The sequence below is a fragment of the Hyperolius riggenbachi genome, chromosome 11 (genome assembly GCF_040937935.1).
Source record: "Hyperolius riggenbachi isolate aHypRig1 chromosome 11, aHypRig1.pri, whole genome shotgun sequence".
Taxonomy (NCBI): domain Eukaryota; kingdom Metazoa; phylum Chordata; class Amphibia; order Anura; family Hyperoliidae; genus Hyperolius; species Hyperolius riggenbachi.
This window is the reverse complement of record NC_090656.1, coordinates 218348526-218368088: the sequence shown is the minus strand read 5'-3', so window position 1 is coordinate 218368088 and position 19563 is coordinate 218348526. Positions and strand designations below refer to the sequence as shown.

Below are 19563 nucleotides of genomic sequence, written 5' to 3'. Positions count from 1 at the left end.
AATATGAAGGTCTCTGTTTATTGATGGAGTTGTCACGGTTAAAACCCACAAGGAGCGAAGGTCTGAAAATATCACCAAGGAGAAGACTTGGGGGAAAAAAATTAATTGGAGAGGGCCACAAAGTCTAAGCCAGTAGCCACTATCAAAGCTAAAAATTACAATTTTAGCAAGAATTTCCCTTTCAGCCCTGCCTGAGTGTAGTGGAGGTGTCATTGAGCGCCCCTACAGCCAAGAAAATTCAATTGGCGATCTATCACTCACTGCTCCATCCAAAAATAAGACATTCAATTTGGGTGAAGATGTATTATGACAAGCTTGCGCCACATGTCTGTAACTTGCGGCACAGGTTGCTGACCGACCAATCAGTGTTCAGCTTCCAGTCTGTAGGAGGAGTCTGCAGCCTTCGGCTTACCTAGAGCTATTCCGCTACCCTGGGCAATAATGGACAGTCTGTATGTTCCCACGACAACCAGAGAAGCAGCAAATCAGAATTTACAAGACTTACAGGAAAAGAGGTTTTATCAATACCCCATTTTACTGAAAAGGGCACTCGAAAATACCTCATAGTAGAATACTGGTAAATTTACTCATATTCTGTTATTTTGCAGTGCTGATTCAGATAGTAAAATATCTGTAAATCGTACCAATATTTTGTTACAGCTAAACCTAACCCTAATCTTACACCGATACCATCCCTCCTGAACCCCAAACACACACACACACACACACACACACACACACAAGCCGATGCCTAACCCAAACTGACCCATCCTCCCCCCTCTGATGGCTAACCTGAATAACCCCCTACTGACACTGAGGCCGAACCTGGAAAGTCCCCCCCCTCCCCTCCCACTGATGTCTAAGGCCCTGTTCACACTTGCGTTTCTGTGCCAAATGGACCAGATGACCGGACCGGATCCGGTCCGGTTGCATCAGGTATGTATACGGCTGAGATCCGGATCAGTTTGGTAAAAGTTATAAATAAAACTATATAATTGTTGGGGTCTGGGAGGTCAGCAGAAGGTGCACCTGTAGAATCAGGTCCTCCGCTCTTTAGGCCTCACCTCCGCCTCCGACATACTGCCAAACAGCTCCAGCACGTTAGTCACTGCTGCTCCACTCCAGAAATGCTTGGCCCATGTGTCCCCATCTAAAATGGCCGCTAGAATACGCATAGGAAGTGGGGTAGAACGTCAGGTGTTTGTAGCCAGTGTGTTCTGTGCTTTCCGTTTCCCATTGGTTTCTACTTCCGGATGGTGCAGTCAGGCTCCGGTCCGGGTACGTGGGCCGGATGATCCGGACCCGAAAAATAGCGCATGTTGGAAAAGTGTCCGGAGTCCGGATCCGGCTCCGTTCTGTACAGAACGTATGCATGTGAACATCCGCATAGACTTTGCATTGCTATGCGGAACGTACATTCCGTTTGTACAGTATACGGTCCAGATACGATCAGGCAGATCCGGACAGCGAACGCTAATGTGAACCAGGCCTTAAATGTAATTCCATAACCTTTAAAGCTCGTAGGCATTGATAGTAATTTCGGCAAGCACCTGCTATTTGTAGCAGTGCTTTGCATAGCGAGCCTCGCCCCAAACTTCTTTCTCTAACCAAAATTACTATGGTTACTTATGGCAGTGCCTATACTTCCGCAGCGACTCTGGTGCCTAAATTTCCTGCTTCCCTTAAATCCTCCCCGCTTTTTGGTTTATTTATTGTACTACGCATTTCTGAGGCATAGCCATTTTGCATTGCAGAATTACTATACTTATCTTGCCTCCTATCCAGGCTGGAAATATGGAATTTTGCCTGATAAACCTCTATACACAAGGACTTGCGCCACGCTGCTTCTCGCTAAACAAGGACTGAAACCTCTGGTCACATGAAAGTTGCAATGTTGTACTGTTACTAATATCAACTCCGCCCTTCATTCCTGAGGAGACCCCCCCCCACACACACCCCACAATCCGGGATATGGATGACAGCCCAGCATGTTATGATGCAGAACAAATTCCGAGAAGCCAAAGACTGCAGACTCAGCAAAAAATACATTTCTAGCTTAAGACATGGAAGCTGGGAGGGCATCATCAGAAGACTGATCAATAAAACACTGCTTGCATCGGTCTGAAGCTGGGCGTGTTCTGCAGGCTGCTGACAGTGGTAGCCAGACAGACGAGTGCTCTTGTAAAGGAGACAGAAGAGAAGTGACAGGTCCTAGGATGGACACACAGATCAGTGCATGCATGAGTGAAAGAGAACTGGCGGGAACCTTGCGGTACCTGCGCTGAAGCAGCAGCGTGTCAAAAAGACGATGGTATCACATATTACATTCAACATTAGCAGTAAAAAGTGATGATTTATATATGGTGCATATGTAATGTAGCCTTTCTTAAAAAGCCCAACTACAGTAAGAAAAGAAGATTGTAGTTTTGGATGGGGTGGACCTCTTTTGGTGTTCTTTTGTTGTCTGTGTCCCAAAATAATACATTTTGTTTTGTAGCCTGCAGAAGAGTTAGAACTTCCTGTCAAGCTTGAATTGTGATCTTTCATTTCCTGTTCCAAGGACCTCCAGGGTTCATTTTAAAGTGAAGGAGGTCCATGAAGAGTGCAAGAACAAGAAGTGAGGCAATGTCTTCTTGAAGGACTAGTGGTGAGACAATGTTTCCTCCTAGTACAGGAAGTGAGGCAATGTCTAATCCAAAAACAGGAAGTGAGGTAATGTCTCCTCCAAGTACAGGAAGTAAGGCAATGTCTCCTCCAAGGACAGGAAGTGAGGCCAGGTCTGCTCCAAGGATAGGAAGTGAGGCAATGTCTCTTCCTAAGACAGGAAGTGAGCCAATGGCCTCAATTCACTAAGCTTTATCAAGCACTTTATCAAACATTTGATAATTTACCTCATGGGCAAAATCTAATTTTTAATTCACTAAGGTGTTATATATTTATCGAATGTTTTATCGACAAAACGTTCAATATATCTATAACACCAGGGTGAATTCAAAATTAGATTTTACTCATGAGGTAAATTATCAAATGTTTGATAAAGCTTAGTGAATTGAGGTCCATGTCTCTTAAGGACAGGAAGTGAGGCAATGTCTCCTCCAACAGGAAGTGACACAATGTCTCTTCCCCAACATGGAACACAGACACAACAGTAGCAAAACTACAAAATATTTTCTTGAAGTTGAGCTTTAGAAGAAAATTTTAAACTGTCTCCACCTAGCACATTAGTATGGCAACTGAAATTCCGAAATAGCTGGCACTACATCAAACCATTCTGATGAAAGCAGCAAATATATATTATATATATATATATATATATATATATATATATATATATATATATATATATATATACACATACATATATATACACATACATATATATATATATATATACATATATACACATACATGTGGTTTTTTGTTTTTTTTACACATGTTGGTACCCAGGTAAACAAGACAGCAAGCCCCTTCTTAATGTGAGATTTCACATTTGTTGATAGCAAAACAATCCTTTCATGTCAGATCTATATATTACAGAGATGGTCTCAAACATTATTTCATTCTTTATGAGCAGAGAAGAAGACACCACACTCCTGCTGAAAGAAAATGCTTGATGGGAGTGTTTTTTTTTTTTTTCCATTACTGCAACGGGTTACTGCTCCAGAGTTGTAATGCCTCCTGTTCTGTGCATCTAGCTACTCATGCAGGAAGAGAGGAGTGACTGGGCAGGCCATACTTTAGAGAAAGCATTAAAGTAAACCCGAGACTTTAAAATGGGGGAAATTCAAATACTTCCCTGTATCCTCCATAGGCTTCCCACATCCTTCTCCTGACCACTGCTGCGACCCTCCAGAAATTCGCATCTATGAATGAGCACAATGTGTCGTACACAGTGCGGCCGTGCTTCTTTATGGACAGGGGTACGGCCACAAACATCCAGAGGGTCCCAGCCCTTGTAGAAGAGATGCAGGGCGTCCCAGTGCTGGAACGGTGAGGTGTTTTTTTGTAAAGTTTTTTATGTAAAGTTACGTGGGTAGCTCCCATAAGTTAAAGGATACCCAAGATGACATGTGACATGATGAGATAGACATGTGTATGTAATGTGTAGTGTATGACAATGGTAAGGAATTTGCCATAAAACGCTTTCCTGGCAAAGAATAGCTTCTGCGTACAGGGTAAAGATAAAAAAGGTCAATAGTTTATATATTTTAGCTTCTGGGACATTGAAGGACTGTGTCAGCATATGAGATAATACAACATTAAATGAGCTTTTTTTTTTTAGCTAGTACACAGAAGAAAAGACTGTGGGACTCTAAAGAAATCATTTTTTTTTTGAGTAGGAGGATAGATACAATTGTTTATCTCTTCAGTTTATTTTCATGTCGATTTCTTTTAAATTCATATTTTTATGTATTTATTTTTTAAATATATTTTTGGGATTAGAATTTCACTTTCAGCATAATATGCCTATAAGATTGTTGCCAGCCATTGTATATGGTAATGAGTTCTATGGCTGGTTCACACTAAGATCCCTGCTGGACCAGTTTCTGGAGCGGCCGGCAGTGGATCAGCAAACACGTAGAACTGGCCCATGCTTACCTATGGGCCTGTTCACACAGTCTTTATGCACCCGAGACGGGAAGGTCCTCTGTGATATCCCGATGGACATTCTCCGCCCAATAACTAGCGGGTAGTGGATGGGAACCACTATTCAGGGGCATTGCCTCCTTTCGACTTGCAGACAGTGTGAGCACCTCCAGCGGACTGCCGGACTGTGTACAGTGCATTGGGTACGCCATCAGTGCCGGCATAGGGTGGTTTTTTTTTGCAAAGTATTATTGAAAATAATCTTTAGATTTCATTTTGCAGCCAGAAACCGATTGCAATGCTAAGTACACACGTGTGATCCAGTAGAAAGAGAGCGGCCATGCACATCCCAGTATAAAACTTCGCTTTTATTCAAAATAGTAAAAAGGCATACATTACATATTCTGTCCCGACGATGCGCCACTTCACTTAACGGCGCGAAACGGCTGTCGACCTCCCCACATGTCTGTACCTCATCTCTCATAACATGGGATATGTAATGTATGCCTTTTTACTATTTTGAATAAAAGCAAAGTTTTATACTGGGATGTGCATGGCCGCTCTCCCTTTATATTGGATTTGCAGTTAAGTCATTGGCACCTTGCACTCCCTCAGTGTTCCAGCTTTCTTGTGCACGGCATAAGATTCTACTTGAATAGTACACACATGTGATAATTATCACCTGTCAGGAACGATCCCTCGGGCAAAATCTGGGACCGATGCTGTACAGAAACATCACTAGCCTTTGGGCTAGCGAGGTGTTCTGTTGCTATGCAGGGGGGAGGTGGGGCGATGAACGGCGCATGACAGAGCAGATTCCTGCAGCTGGGGGAACGTAAATAACATTGTCATCCATCCTGCCTGGTGGTCGTGAAGGATTCAGCATCACTGGTCCTTAACGACACCAAAGCAGGATCGTTTGGACAGCCTAGGTACAAGTTATCGCCCATTTCAGTCCACAATTATTGCATGTGTGTACTGTACTCACATTAAGCTCAAACTGATCTTCCCTGCAAACAAAGAATTGGTATGCTCTGAGGAACAGACCGACCTGAAAATCCCATCTTCCAGCATGAGTGATTGGATGCAAAGAGCAAGAGACCTGGTTACTGGCTTTGACAATCCCATCTAACAGTTTCTGTTAGCAATACTGTGGAATGACTGTTTTATATGCACACTAAGGGCTGGTGCACACCAAAACCCGCTAGCAGATCCGCAAAATGCTAGCAGATTTTGAAACGCTTTTTCTTCTTTTTCTGTAGCGTTTCAGCTAGCGTTTTGCGGTTTTGTCTAGCGGTTTTGGTGTAGTAGATTTCCTGTATTGTTACAGTAAAGCTGTTACTGAACAGCTACTGTAACAAAAAACGCCTGGCAAACCGCTCTGAAGTGCCGTTTTTCAGAGCGGTTTGCGTTTTTCCTATACTTAACATTGAGGCAGAAACGCATCCGCAATCCAAAAAATGCCTCACCCAGGCATTTTTCGTTTCTGCAAAACGCCTCCCGCTCTGGTGTGCACCACCCCATTGAGATACATTGACCAAGCAGATCCGCAGCCGCAAGCGGATCTGAAAACGCCCAAAAAGCCGCTCGGTGTGCACCAGCCCAAAGTAAGCAAGTTGAAACAATGTTTACCACTAAGTCCTGAAACACATAAAGCTAAGATAAAGGGATTGCTTTCTTTCTTATTGAAAGTTGAATTTTGCCTGAACTGAAGGCCACACGGCAATATCACTAAACTTTGAAGCTTGTCATTTAGTGACAGAGGAACGTTTTGAAGAAGCTTCACTCTAAACTACTCAGTTTTGTTTCGAACACGAATTGTGGGAGATAAGGCAAAGGAGAACACAGCAGACAGCTTCAATGTGCAAACGTCATTGACTGTAATCTGAAGGGTGCTCATTTTCCTTACTGAAGAACTTTTTGAATGATATGGATATCACTTACCCATGCATTTACTTAGATGACAATACTTTGTGACATTGATATGTAATATAATTAAACAAGTAATAAAGAGGGGAACAGGTTGTTTATTGTTTGCAAAGCTTGACTGTAATTATACTTCACCCTATGCTATAAAAAAAGGGTACAATCTTTAGAGTTCCTCTTTAGTTCCACAAGGCCTTCCATTTACACTTGTCCATGGTCTACCACAAATTTTGCTTGGTCTTCACTACAGGTTGTCATGCTAATTTTGTCTTGCATGCACATTTGACGTACATTGTATGCAGCTTCAAATTGGGCCAATCAAGTGTAGTTCCTGATTATCTGATTGGCTCAGTTCAAAGTTGCATACAATTTGCACTATATATATATATATATATATATATATATATATATATATATATATATATATATATATATATATATATATATATATATATATATATATATATATATATATATGGAAGATACTTATTTGCATCGAAATTGACCATTTGAAAGAGCTGCTTCAGACTCGTTTACAGAGGGTGACCAAATGTAGCAGTGACCAGAGTTTACAGGCGAGAGCGGAAGGATGGAAGAAGACACACAGACACCACAGGCAGATGTTAAAAGTATTAGAGATAAAATAAAATGGGCTCACCCAGAACAGCACCGTAGTTCCCGAGAAGCAGAACCGTGCGGCCTTGCTAGTTAAAGGCAAATAAGGCTCCATTTCCTGAAATAATCAAGCAAGCAAGGCCACAGTTCACCATAAAGTAGAGACGCACACCACACAGGAGAATGTTACACCAGTAAGGCCCCAGCTGTGTGACGGGAGAGAGCCAAAGAGAAGCCATCTTGTTACTGAGTGCTGAGCCCAATCGGCTCAATGACTAGCGATGCCCCTGACCAGGAAGTGACGGAGGGTCCGGACACAATGCTGCCAAGTTTATGCACCAAGAATATTGTCTTCTAACAAACTGATGTGTGTGTACACTCTAGTCATGTGAGAGTTATGGAGACTAAATGGCTCTACAGCTGTAGTGGGGCTGCAACTACCCCCCCCCCCCCCCATGGATACAGGGCCTACAATTCCTAAGTAGGCTTTGTCGTGCTCCCTCACAGATGGTCTTCCAGGTATAGCAGGCATAGCCATTGGGGTGGGTGTCACAACTGTAACGTAGGAGGATAGTCAGGACAGCTTCTCTAACTGGGTTGGGGGGGAGGGGTAGAGAAAAAAAATACTGTAAAATCGTCAAAACTGATAAAATGGTGAAAATTGTTTGGTTTTGTATCAGACATCCTCTGTCACTTCCTGAACTCCAGCTGCTGACATTTATGTTCTGCATTACCCCGTTTCTACACAAAGTAATGTATTCTACATTGAATCCATTTCTCTCAGAACACCTACTTGCTAACCACGTCCAACTTTCCCTACATCCTCAGATCTCCCACAATGCAGAGCAGCGTAACAAGTTGGCGTACTCGGTAGGCTTTTTCCGTCACACACACCAGCGATTTGAGAACCCCAAACGCAGTGATTCTCTCTTTGTATCCCTCAAAGCAAAACCAACAGAGAAAGTTAATGTGGTTAGTAGCGGCTGTCAAGACGTTCCAGCGGCTCTTCTTACCCAGAAGACAATGGCGGTCCAGCATAGCAACAGACTGCCAAAGAAGTTGGCATAACTTCGTTTTAAAACCATTTCTATTTCCTACAAATGTAGAAAGGCTGAATGTGTAACAAACCAGAACAGCACATCAGAGACGGGGACCATAAGAGACAAAACAAAGCAAAACAGGTTAACGGCACTATGACGGAATCTATTAAACTTTCCCCATATCCAAATAGCAGTGGGGCGGCCATCTTGTTAGCTTTAGCTATTGAAGGACAATTGTTCTCTTGTCAAAAAAAATGAGAGAGAGGCACTTTTAAAGTAGTTTCATTATTTGAGAATACGCCAATAAGCACATTGGGATTTACTTACTATGGTTGGAGAACAGAAAAAAAAATCTAGACCGGATTTTTAAAGTTTTATGCTAATAGAAGGTAGGCTCGGTCCTATCAGAATATAGTGAAGACTAATGACAGGTGACTATATTAAAGTGTGAGCTCTTACAGAACTCAAACCAAGTACGTTAATAAAACTAGAACAGCCTGAGATTATTAAAAGATGTCTCATTGCGGGTGTTGGACATGGCTATAGTCCTACAACTCATTCACTAAAGCCTCGTACACATGTTCGAGGCATGTCAGATGACAGGGATTAGGACTCGATGCCGTACGAGGCATGTCACATGACAGGGATTAGGACTCGACCCCGTACGAGGCATGTCACATGACAGGGATTAGGACTCGACCCCGTACGAGGCATGTCACATGACAGGGATTAGGACTCGATCCCGTACGAGGCATGTCACATGACAGGGATTAGGACTCGATCCCGTACGAGGCATGTCACATGACAGGGATTAGGACTCGATGCCGTACGAGGCATGTCACATGACAGGGATTAGGACTCGATCCCGTACGAGGCATGTCACAAGACAGGGATTAGGACTTGATACCTTGAAAGACACTGCAAGGCCGAGGCTGTTCTTTAGTTAAAATAGTTAAGGTAGTCATACCTCTATCGATGATGGGCAGATTCGACAAAAAGACAAACCGCTCTCTGATTTAATTTGATTAGAGAGAGATCCGTCAGCTGCCCATCCACCGCAGGCTGTATGTGCGCACATTTGGGGGGGGGGGGGGGTGGCACCGAGCGTTTTGCCGTTACCACCGTGCACCCGATCGCCCATGCCATCTTGCAGCATGATTGATACATGTGACCAATTTTGGCCCGAAATTGGTCGCAGCATCGAACGAGCCTGTTCTTGGCGGCACTGATTTTTATCCGATTTAATAATAATTATTAAATATGATGGTCGCTAAGTCTAAAGATGTATAGCCACTTTTAATGTTACATGTTCCATTCTTTGTGATTTCAGGACTTAGGCGTATTTATTGCAGTAACAAAACACTGAGGCACTTTAAGAAACACGTCAACCCTTTGTACGGAAGAGGCAAATTGTATTCGATATTAGCAGGTGTGTTGTGTTCAATGTGGGATTCCATGCAAATTGTGCCTAGGACTTATATTAAAGCCACCTCATGCATAAGACTAATTCGCTGGTGCTCATGTTTGGTGAATGGGCAAGTTAGTGAGGCTGAGTACAATATGGCCGCCTCCACAGTGCCAGGATTATGGGTGTCACTGAAAATACCACACGCCTCATAAACCCTTCAGAAGTAAAGAGGTTATCACTACTTTGGCTCTTTAAGTTTCCATAACTATAAACATGCAATAACATAAACATGAATGCATCACTTTTTTGTGAGCTGGTATTTCAGTTTTGGGTGGATGTGGTATGTACAGTTCTTATACCTCAGGTTATTCTAGTGATGAGATCTTGGTGCATACTGTACAGTACATTCTCAGCTCACCGTTGTCCTGCCGCCACAACAAGGGGTTTGCTGTGGTTCTAGCTGAAAATTAGTCTCTGAAGTCCCCAAGATATACAAGGAGTCCACCACAGTCCACCCATAACTGATATATAGCACAGCTATGTACAGATCAACCCAACAAAGAAATATTTCAACATTACACAGATATTTCTGGCTTCTTATAAGTACAGACAACTCCAGGGGTGAGATTTTTACACCACAATCACCTCTTTTGTCCGAGTGCTCCAGCCACTGCCAAAATCTCAATGTAGGGTCACCCTCCCCTGACAAGTACTGCAGGGATAAGTGACCCTTGTGAAAGAGAGACACACAAACTACTGCAGTGCGATCACTCCTTTGTGGGAGGGGCAAATACACTACAGCAGGGAAATCTCACTATTGTGGGAGGGGAGAAGACACAAACTACTGTAGGGAAATCTCACTATTGTGGTGGGGGGAGGAGACACAAACTACTGTAGGGAAATGTTGCAACGGTGGGAGGGGAAGAGACACAAACTACTGCAGGGTTCTCTTACCATTGTGGGAGGAGACGCAAACTACTAGCAGGGATATCTTACCATTGTGGGAGGAGACAAACCACCACAGGGTAATCTCACCGGTATGGGGGAGGAGACACAAACTCCCGCAGGGAAATTTCACTATTGTGGGAGGAGACGCAAACTACTGCAGAGAAATCTCATCACCGGAGGAGTCGATCTTACCAGAAGCCAGTTTGTAACTTAACATGTTTGAACCATAATTATAGCAATCGTGAGTGGAACGAGCATTTCATAGGAGGTGCTTGATTAGTAGATTAAAGTGTGTTATGAAAATTTACAGTAAAAAAAACAAAAAGATTACCTGGAAAAGAAAATTAAACATACCGTTATGCAAAAGACAAGAATACACATATGATCAGGAACTATGGCCTAACTAAATCCCAGTTCAATCATTTCATTGATTCAAGTTAATATACAGATTTTTAAATTATGATTAAAGTTTTGCCATTTTTTTAATTTAAGTTTTATAAGAAATTCCAAATTTTGTTCAAAGTGGAATATATAAATTATGTGTTTAGTACTAAAAATAAATGCTGGTCTAAGTAGAACTTTTTGCCAGCGGCACAAAGCTGTGCTCTTAAATTACTACGCTTACATTACAGGGTGCAAAGTCCCCAGACTTGGTGATTGATAACTAGGCCCAACACTTCCTTTTACTTTTCAGCAGAGCTTCCTTGAACCTGCCAATCAAAAAAGTAGGTGGAGCTTATAATGCAAATTTTTTTCTTTCTGATATTTTCCGGATTGAAAAAAAATATTTTTAGTGCTAAATGTAACAAAGAAATAGATATACAGAATAAAAAAACACGGATACCCCGAAGGCTACTCTGAGTTCCTGATACACTGTGAAACTATGCGCCTAAAATGAAAAATTAAATTAGAAGAAAAAGTAGCTATGTAACATTCACAACCACGTGATAAAGTCCCATCACCAGTACAGAGGGACGCCTGGCAGTGGAATAAATGTGGGCATAAATAGTTTTACTTGGTTTATCTTTTTAAATGATCCATTTCACGGATCAATTGAATTGTATTTTCCACCTGTCTTATGAACCATTTCATGATTTTTTTAAGCCAATCAGGTGAGATTTTTAGATCAAAAGAAAAGTTTAATTCCATTTTCTACATAATCGATTATTTTATCAACTAACCGATTTGTTGCATCATGTATGGCCATCCTAAGTTGAGAGGCTTCACCAATCTTTTTACCCTTCTCCTTCCCTGCGCTGCGACCCTTTGAAAACATTCTACAATATTGTTGAATATGGTGCTTGCGACCATGCTTCCCTTTGTGTACGAGTGCGGCCTGTACTGCGCAGGTGCAAAGTAGGACCCGCACCCAGGGCTGTGGAGTCGGTACTAAAATCATCTCAATCCGACTCCTCAGTTTATGAAATCACCAACTCCAGGTACCCAAAATGGCTCAGACTCCTCGACTCCTTAGTCTAATACTTACTAAGGCTGTGGATTTGGTACAAAAATCATCTGACTCGAACTCCCGATTCCTCAGTTTATGAAACCACCGACTCAGACTCCAGGTACCCAAAATTGCTCCGACTCCACAGCCCTGCACAGTAGTACAGAGCTCAAAACCTGTCGGTAATGTCAGATTTCTACTGCTTACTGTAAGTGACAGCAACATGGGACAAAATTAATTTATGGCTCATTTTACTATGAAAGAAGCATCCTTCTTATTTATATGTGTTTACATATATTTTACATTTTAAGATTTTCGTGACAGTGGTCCTTTACAGTCGCAGGCAAAACAATCTGGCACTCTGGATCTTTTGGCGACGCACTGGGGCTACTGTACAAACCCTAAATTCTGTTCAGAACCATCTCGTGCGCGTACGAAGCCATACACTACATAGATGTGATAAGAGTGAGCCAATCTGCTGCCTGAGACATTCCAGAGCACATCTGGGCAGCAGCAGGACAGTGGGAAGGACACAAATAAACCAGTTTTTCACCGGCAAATAATTTAAAGCTGCTTTGTAATTGCTGGCTTGCATGTCTGATAGACCGCCCCACCTAGCCACATCCAGATATCTATAGCAGGACAGACCCAGCGCAGGTGATCCGGAAAACGAAGGTGCCCCCACCCACACTCTGTACTGGTGACAGGTACACTTTACCACCCAGAGACAACCATGCCACAGCAATGGGGACGTTACCTGAGTGACTGGATTCTTCTTTTTCTTAGTACATTTTGCTTCGTACTCCGGCCTCAGCTGAAGCTGCTGCTGCTCCTCTTCAAAGTCCACGAGATCCCACTCATACTCCAGCCGGGCCTGCCGCCGCTTCCACAACTCCAGGAATAAGGTTACTGCGAAGTCACAGAGCGGGTGAGAGGAGCCAATCCTGCGGGCGTACCGCTAAAACATGGCGCTCCGCAGACAGAAATACTGTAGTCACTATGCTTAAAGGGAACCAGAGAGGAAGGAGACTTAAAAAAAAGAAAAAAAGATTTCATACATACCTGGGGCTTCCTCCAGCCCCATAAGCCTAGATCGCTCCCACGCCGCCATCCTCCGCTTCCTGGATCCGCCGGTACCGGGTCCAGTCACTTCCGGCGGACACGGCCAATTGTCCGCATGATCAGGGGCTCCCTCCATATCCCTACGCGCGCGGCTGCGCAGTATGCAGCCGCATGCGTAAGGGTATACCGGGAGCCTCTGTGATGCGGCCAATTGGCCGCGTGCTTCCACCGACTGGCTGAAAGTACGGGACCCGGTACCGGCGGATCCAGGAAGCGGAGGACAGCGGCGTGGGAGCGATCCAGGCTTATGGGGCTGGAGGAAGCCCCAGGTATTTATAAAATCTTTTTATATCTGGTTCTCTTTAACCTCAAAAACCGCGTATGTAAGCATGTATCGAGACCTCAGACTGTAAAGGCCCTTACACATGCAAGCTTAAAGGGAACCCGAAGTGAGAGGGGATATGGCGGCTGCCATATTTATTTCCTATTAAACAATACCAGTTGCCTGGCAGTCCTGCTGATCTATTTGGCTGCAGTAGCCTTTGAGTCACACACCTGTAACAAGCATGTGGCTAATCCAGTCAGACTTGAGTCAACCATCTGATCTGCATGCTTGTTCAGGGTCTTTGGCTAAAAAAAGTATTGGAGACACAGGATCAGGTGGACAGCCAGGCAACTTGTATTGTTCAAAAGGTGATAAATATGGCACCTTCCATATCCATCTAACCTTGGGTTCCCTTTAAAGAGAATCTCCGACCAAACATTGACCTTTATCCCAATCAGTAGCTGATACCCCCTTTTACATCAGAAATCTATTCCTTTTCACAACCAGACCATCAGAGGGCGCTGTATGACTGATATTGTGGTGAAACCCCTCCCACAAGAAAAGTTCGAACTTTTGTCAGTTTCCTGTCTGTGAACCTTGTTGCATTGTGGGAAATAGCTGTTTACAGCTGGTTCCAACTGCCAAAAACCATGCAGCAGCTACATCACCTGCCAGCAGTAAAATGTTCACTGGAGTTCCTCTTTAAAGTTGGCAGAGGCGGCCGATCACTAACCCCTCTGCAGATAACGCAGCATGTGCACAGCAGCTCCTGACACTGGCTGCTGCCCAGGCAGCGATCCGCCAGGCAGATCAAATTATCGAATGACCCAAAGCAGCTCAGGGTTACCTCCAAGTGTCAATGTGTCATTGGTAAGGGACCCTCTCTTTGTCATCGTTATGAAAACCCCAAGTATCACTGTTACAACCTTAAAGAGACACTTAAGTCTACCAAAACAAAAAAATCAGTTTTACTCACCTGGGGCTTCTACCAGCGTCCCAGCAGCTGTCCGGTGCCCTCGCAGTCAGGATCCTCCTGTCTCCCGCTGCCAGCTACTTTCACTTTGCCGACAGGCCTGGCCACCCATAGCCTTCTACACGTTCCCGTCCACAATAGCTTCCTGCGAAGGGCACTATTGCAAACGGGAATGCGTAGAAGGAGACGCGTGGCCAGGCCTGCGCAGGCGCGGTAACCCTGTTGGGTGAAAGCAGCTGGCGGCGGGGGACAGGAGGATCAGATTGTGACTGCGAGGACACGGGACGGCTGCAGGTGGCTGGTAGAAGCTTCAGGTGAGTAAAACTGATTTTATTTTGTAGGCTTAAGGATCCATTTACAGTTTACCCGAGATCAAATTTACTAAAGCATTTATACTTACCTGGGGCTTTCTTCAGCCCTTTACAGGCCATTGGCTTCCTCACCATCCTCCCAGGCCGCTCCAATCACCCGCTGGCCTGCACGGTCTTTTCCTCCAGCTGGCTCAGTCATGTTGTAATGCGCATTTGCGGCCCAGCGCGACCCCATCACCTAGAACGCAGACACAGAACACTCCCGACGACAGGAGCGCGATGGGGGTGAGCGCGCTCTAGCACGCGCAGTACTGCAGGGCTGGGTAAACTTGAGGAAGAGACGGGCCGGCCAGCGGACAAACGGAGCGGCCCGGGAAGACGGCGAAAGAAATAATAGCCTAAAGGAAGCCCAGGTGGGTATGAATGATTTTGTAAATTCTCTTATTTCCTTTAAGACTCTAAAAGGAAAAACAAAGTTCATAGGTTAAAAACCCAGAGTATAATCATAAATTACAGTTCTGAAGTCCGTACAAAAGATGATGGATTGTAATTGGTCTATATGGATGTACACCGGCCCATGGAATAGTCCTGTATGTGAGCATGAAGCCTTTTAAGGATAATGTGCGGCATCAAATGCAGTCTTGGAACAAGGCCCGTCTTCACTAAATAAGGCTACAGGGCAATTTTTCTAATGTTCCCATTGATATATATGGTAAAATACATGAGGGTGCTTCGTCTCTAGTTCACTTTAACCCCCTTGCCGTTCCAATTATGTCGGCAAGGGGGCGGCGCAGCACTTTAAATTTTTTTTTTTTTAAATTCATGTACCGTAGCTAGCCTAGCTCTAGCTACATGATAGCCGCTGACAAGCCACATCCCCCTACCTACTTCGATCGCCGCCGGCGATCTTTGCAAGCAGGAAATTACGTTCAGAACAGGATTTCCTGCTCGGCTTCCCCCGTCGCATTGACGTCGGGGACGTCAGAGGAAATCCCGATCCACTCCTCAGCGCTGCCTGGCACTGATTGGCCAGGCTGCGCAAGGGGTCTGGAGGGGGGGGGAGGGGCACGGCGGGTAGCGGCGAATCAGCGGCAAGCATCGCAGGTAACAAGTGTTTTTGTTTTTTTTAAATTATGTAAATCGGCCCAGCGGGGCCTGAGAAATCCTCCTGTGCAGGTTACCCCGAGCTGAGCTCGGGATAATCGGCAAAGAGGTTAATGTACCACTTACAACAGTTCGGTACATGCTATGCCAAAAAGCTACCAAAAGGATCTGTGGTTTCCAATGGTAACCCTGTGTATTCAATATTCACTCCTGGCAATGCACAGACACTCGAAGGATAAAACCAAATATAAACAATAATCACACTCACTTACCCCAAATTCCCATGAATACTGCAAAGACCAGGGTTGCCACATTGTCAAACAGGTGAGAGTACTGAGGGGAAGAAAGATGACCATTACAGCAGAACATTAAAGAGGCCCTGTAGTAACATACAGTAGAATGAAGTAAATTAATCAGGATACTAAGTTTTTAGTTCATCATCTTGGTTTTAGCATCAGAAACACTTCCTTTATCTATTTATCGGTATGTAGCCCCACCCTTCCATTAATGCTTTTTAGCTATGTGGAATTCTCCTCCCAGAGCATTCTGGGAAACCAGGCATGGTTTTCACCGGTTTTGGAGTTCTCAGAAATTAACATTTCACAGTGATGCACCTGAAAGGATTTAAGAGGTTTCTACCTGTGCTAAGGGCAGGTTGTGAACAGCTCTATGTGCTGGAGGAGACGTCCTCTCAGTGAACTGCTTGATTTTATAGATAGTTTTCTGTAGGGGTGTTTATCGAGGCCGATAAGCTGCTGGTTTATGGGACAGTCCGGACCTGATGTTTGGGGTGTTCACTCATGCTCCTAACCGCCATTTCCTGCATGCTCTAGGTGGGTGCGATTCTGGTTGGTGGTGGAAGCACTGTGTTGTGAGGTGATACCCTTAAACCATACATGAGCCAAATCTGGCCCTCAAGTGGTTTCCCCACTTTGCATTATGTTTGGCCCACCCTAGACCACCAGTGAAGCTATATTGGAGGTGAAGCCCTAGAACACCTGAGAAGCCACATGGGGAAGTAGGAGGAAAACACTGAACACCAGGGAACTGTACAGGGGTTGGATGGGGGCCATTAGAAACCAGGGAACCTTATAAGTGAGGAGGTGGCCACCAGACATGGTGGTTAGCCTGTGACTAGGTTCCAGGGTACAATTTCAGCCCACGTTGTATTTGAGTTTGACCACCTTGCTTAAAACGAAGCCGGGTGTTATAGATGACCCCAGGTGGTGGTTTTCGTTATTAGTCGAAGCCTGCACTATTATCTCTCTCGATTTTATGTTTTCTTGAAGTTTTAAGTGATTTGCCAAGTACACCAGGAACTTGGATACAGCAGCGCAAGCCCTCCGTGCCATTGTGCAGCCATGGCCGTGCTCATGCGCAGATCTTCCAGAGGGTCCCAGCGGGCAACACAGGGGAAGCCTCTACAAAATCCCGCAACCCGCTTTCTGGTGAATCTGGTACCCGCACCTGACCCTACGGCCTCCAGACCCATAACCAGACACTTTTTTTTCCATTTTATTATAAAATATACTTTGGTTGTCTCATTGGAAGGCTGTAAAGTAAGTGAAACCTATTTTTATACACAAATTAAAGCCTATCCAGCTATGAAAAAAACATCTTCAATCCCACACTTGCATGTTCCCAGTTAGCCTTAGATACTAATATGGGGGAGTCTCAAGTTGAGAGCAGGAAGAAGTCTGCTGGCATTAAAAAGAACACAAAGTGGGCAGATGGGGGGGGGGGGGGGGGGATGGGACACAGAGGCATGTTATCTGCCTCATGACACACCGCTGTGTCCCTATTTGTATTTCTCGGACAGCACACCTGTCTTGCTTCGATGGCTGTGCCAGGTCTAGTCCGTGTGGCTAGCAAAGACTTGATAAAGTCCACAAGAAAAAATGACCACCAATGTAACTATAGCTCAATAGTATTAGTAGCTCTTTGCTGCATGCAAGTAGATGAAGGTCTCCTCAGACATAGGTTACGCCTTCATTGCAGCCCAATCTGCTCACAATGGACAGTCGCCGTTTCGAACGGATCAACCGTTCTTTGTCAAGTGATCGCATGTCACCATAACCTGCCTATACCCTATTTATACCCCTCTCCCCTGACCTACAACCAATTGCTAAGGAGGTGGACCTGATGGAGAACTAGGTACAGTTTCCAACCATCCAATCACATACCTGCGTAAAGATATTCAAAAAGGGTGCGCCCAAAACGCTCGCATCACCCAATCACAGATTAGTGCGCCTAATGTGACGTTTTAGGTCACATTAGCGATTGTTTGTAGGCCGGGGGGGGGGGTGGGGGGGGGGGGGGGGGGGGGGGGGGGGGGGGGGGGGGTGGGGGTGGTATAAATAGGGTATAGGCAGTTTATGGTGACATGCTATCACTTGACAAAGAACGGCTGATCCGTTCGAAACGGCGACTGTCCATTGTGAGCAGATTGGGCTGCAATGAAATGAAGGCGTAACCTATGTCTGAGGAGATCTTCATCCACTTGCATGCAGCAAAGAGCTACTAATACTATTGAGCTATAGTTACATTCTGGAAGTTTCTGGACGTCATGGCGATGTTTTGTTCACATTTTTTGTGAATAAACAACCTGCTTTTTAAGAAACGGCCAGTGCTGGTCATTTTTTCTTGTGGATGCCGCTGTGTCCCAACACCGCATACACCTACTCCCCCCCCCCCCCCCCCCCCCCCCCCCGCTATAGTCCCGAGATTAGCAACAAAATTATCATGGAGGTAAACATGAGGAAGAGGGATTCTCTGTTCAAAACACCTGCCAGGGGCGTTCCTGCAGGGTTTCCAGAGCTGCCATTGGGCAGCGCTCTCTCCCTGGCCGCGCCTCCTGCCACTCCCCCGCCTCACTCTTTCCAGCGTCGTGACGCACAGGTCACAAAAAGTGAAAGTAGGCCAGTGCGGCCCACAGGAGCCGCGGTTTTGGCGGCTACTATATCCGCTCAGCCCCCCGGATCGGGTAGCCTATTTTTTATCTTTTTTTAATTTTATGAGCCCACCTCAGGCTCTCTGTAAAGATTAGCAGCAGCAAACAATTAAAGGGAACCCGCGATGAGAGACATCTATGGAGGCTACCAGATGTATTTCCTTTTAAACTATACCGGTTGCCTGGCAGTCACCCTGATCCTGTGCACTCTAATACGTTTAGCCATAAACCCTGAACAAGCATGTGCAGAGCAGGTACTCCGACTCAGGTTTTACTGCATTAACCATATGCTTGTTCCAGGGTTTTGACTCAGATACTACCTATGCCAGGAAGATCAACAGGACTGCCAGGCAACTGGTATTGTTTACAAGGCAATAAATATGGCAGCCTCCATATAACGCTCACCTCGGGTTCCCTTTAATTATTCGGGTTGCCTTTAATTATTCTGGTTCCAGCAGCCAGAACGGATTTCGGGAAGCAAAAGACACAGAATTAGCTCATGCTTGCCTGCTTTCACTAACCACGACCCGAACCGGCAAACTGATTATAATCAAAACAGGTACCCAAACCAGACCCGCATTTTGGGTAACCCGTGGGTACCTGACCCGATGCAGGCCTCTAACTCCAGAGCCTTCCCTCTTCTGTAAATGTGTTTTTTTTTACCTGAGGTTCACTTAACCTTCTTGGCAATAACCCCAGCTAGGCCCGGGGCGGAAAACCGCAGCTCAGAGCAGTGATCCCGCTCTGCTCGGGCTAGTCGCTGGAGGCTCTATGCAGAGCAATGCGCGCAGCGGGAGCGTTTCTATATACCTCCCAGGGATCCCGACGTCTGCCACCATTCTTCTTCCTCTCCTCCGGGGCTCTGCT

At 45.0% G+C, this 19563-nt stretch overlaps 1 protein-coding gene and 1 long non-coding RNA gene across 14 annotated transcripts in view; one reads left to right on the top strand and one right to left on the bottom strand.

Annotated features, from left to right (window-relative positions):
• Positions 1 to 19563, bottom strand: part of ANO5 (anoctamin 5) — a 182354-nt gene that overhangs the window by 53584 nt on the left and 109207 nt on the right. For 11 of the 13 annotated variants that reach the window (XR_011024731.1, XR_011024730.1, XM_068260357.1 and 8 more), the window contains 3 exons: positions 16019 to 16079; positions 12729 to 12880; positions 8142 to 8222 (listed from right to left, as the gene is read on the bottom strand). Coding sequence is in view for 11 of the 13 variants with exons in the window: in XM_068260357.1 (XP_068116458.1) it covers positions 8142 to 8222; positions 12729 to 12880; positions 16019 to 16079 (294 nt within the window). In the remaining 2 variants the exon portion in view is untranslated. Of the gene's footprint in view, positions 1 to 7171; positions 7247 to 8141; positions 8223 to 12728; positions 12881 to 16018; positions 16080 to 19563 lie in introns of all 13 variants that reach the window. The other 2 variants (XM_068260351.1, XM_068260353.1) reach the window with 1 other exon arrangement.
• On the top strand, positions 1946 to 12894 carry LOC137538279 (uncharacterized). Its single transcript, XR_011024732.1, has 4 exons — positions 1946 to 2311; positions 9499 to 9597; positions 11157 to 11249; positions 12758 to 12894. It is a non-coding gene; the product is annotated as an uncharacterized lncRNA (long non-coding RNA).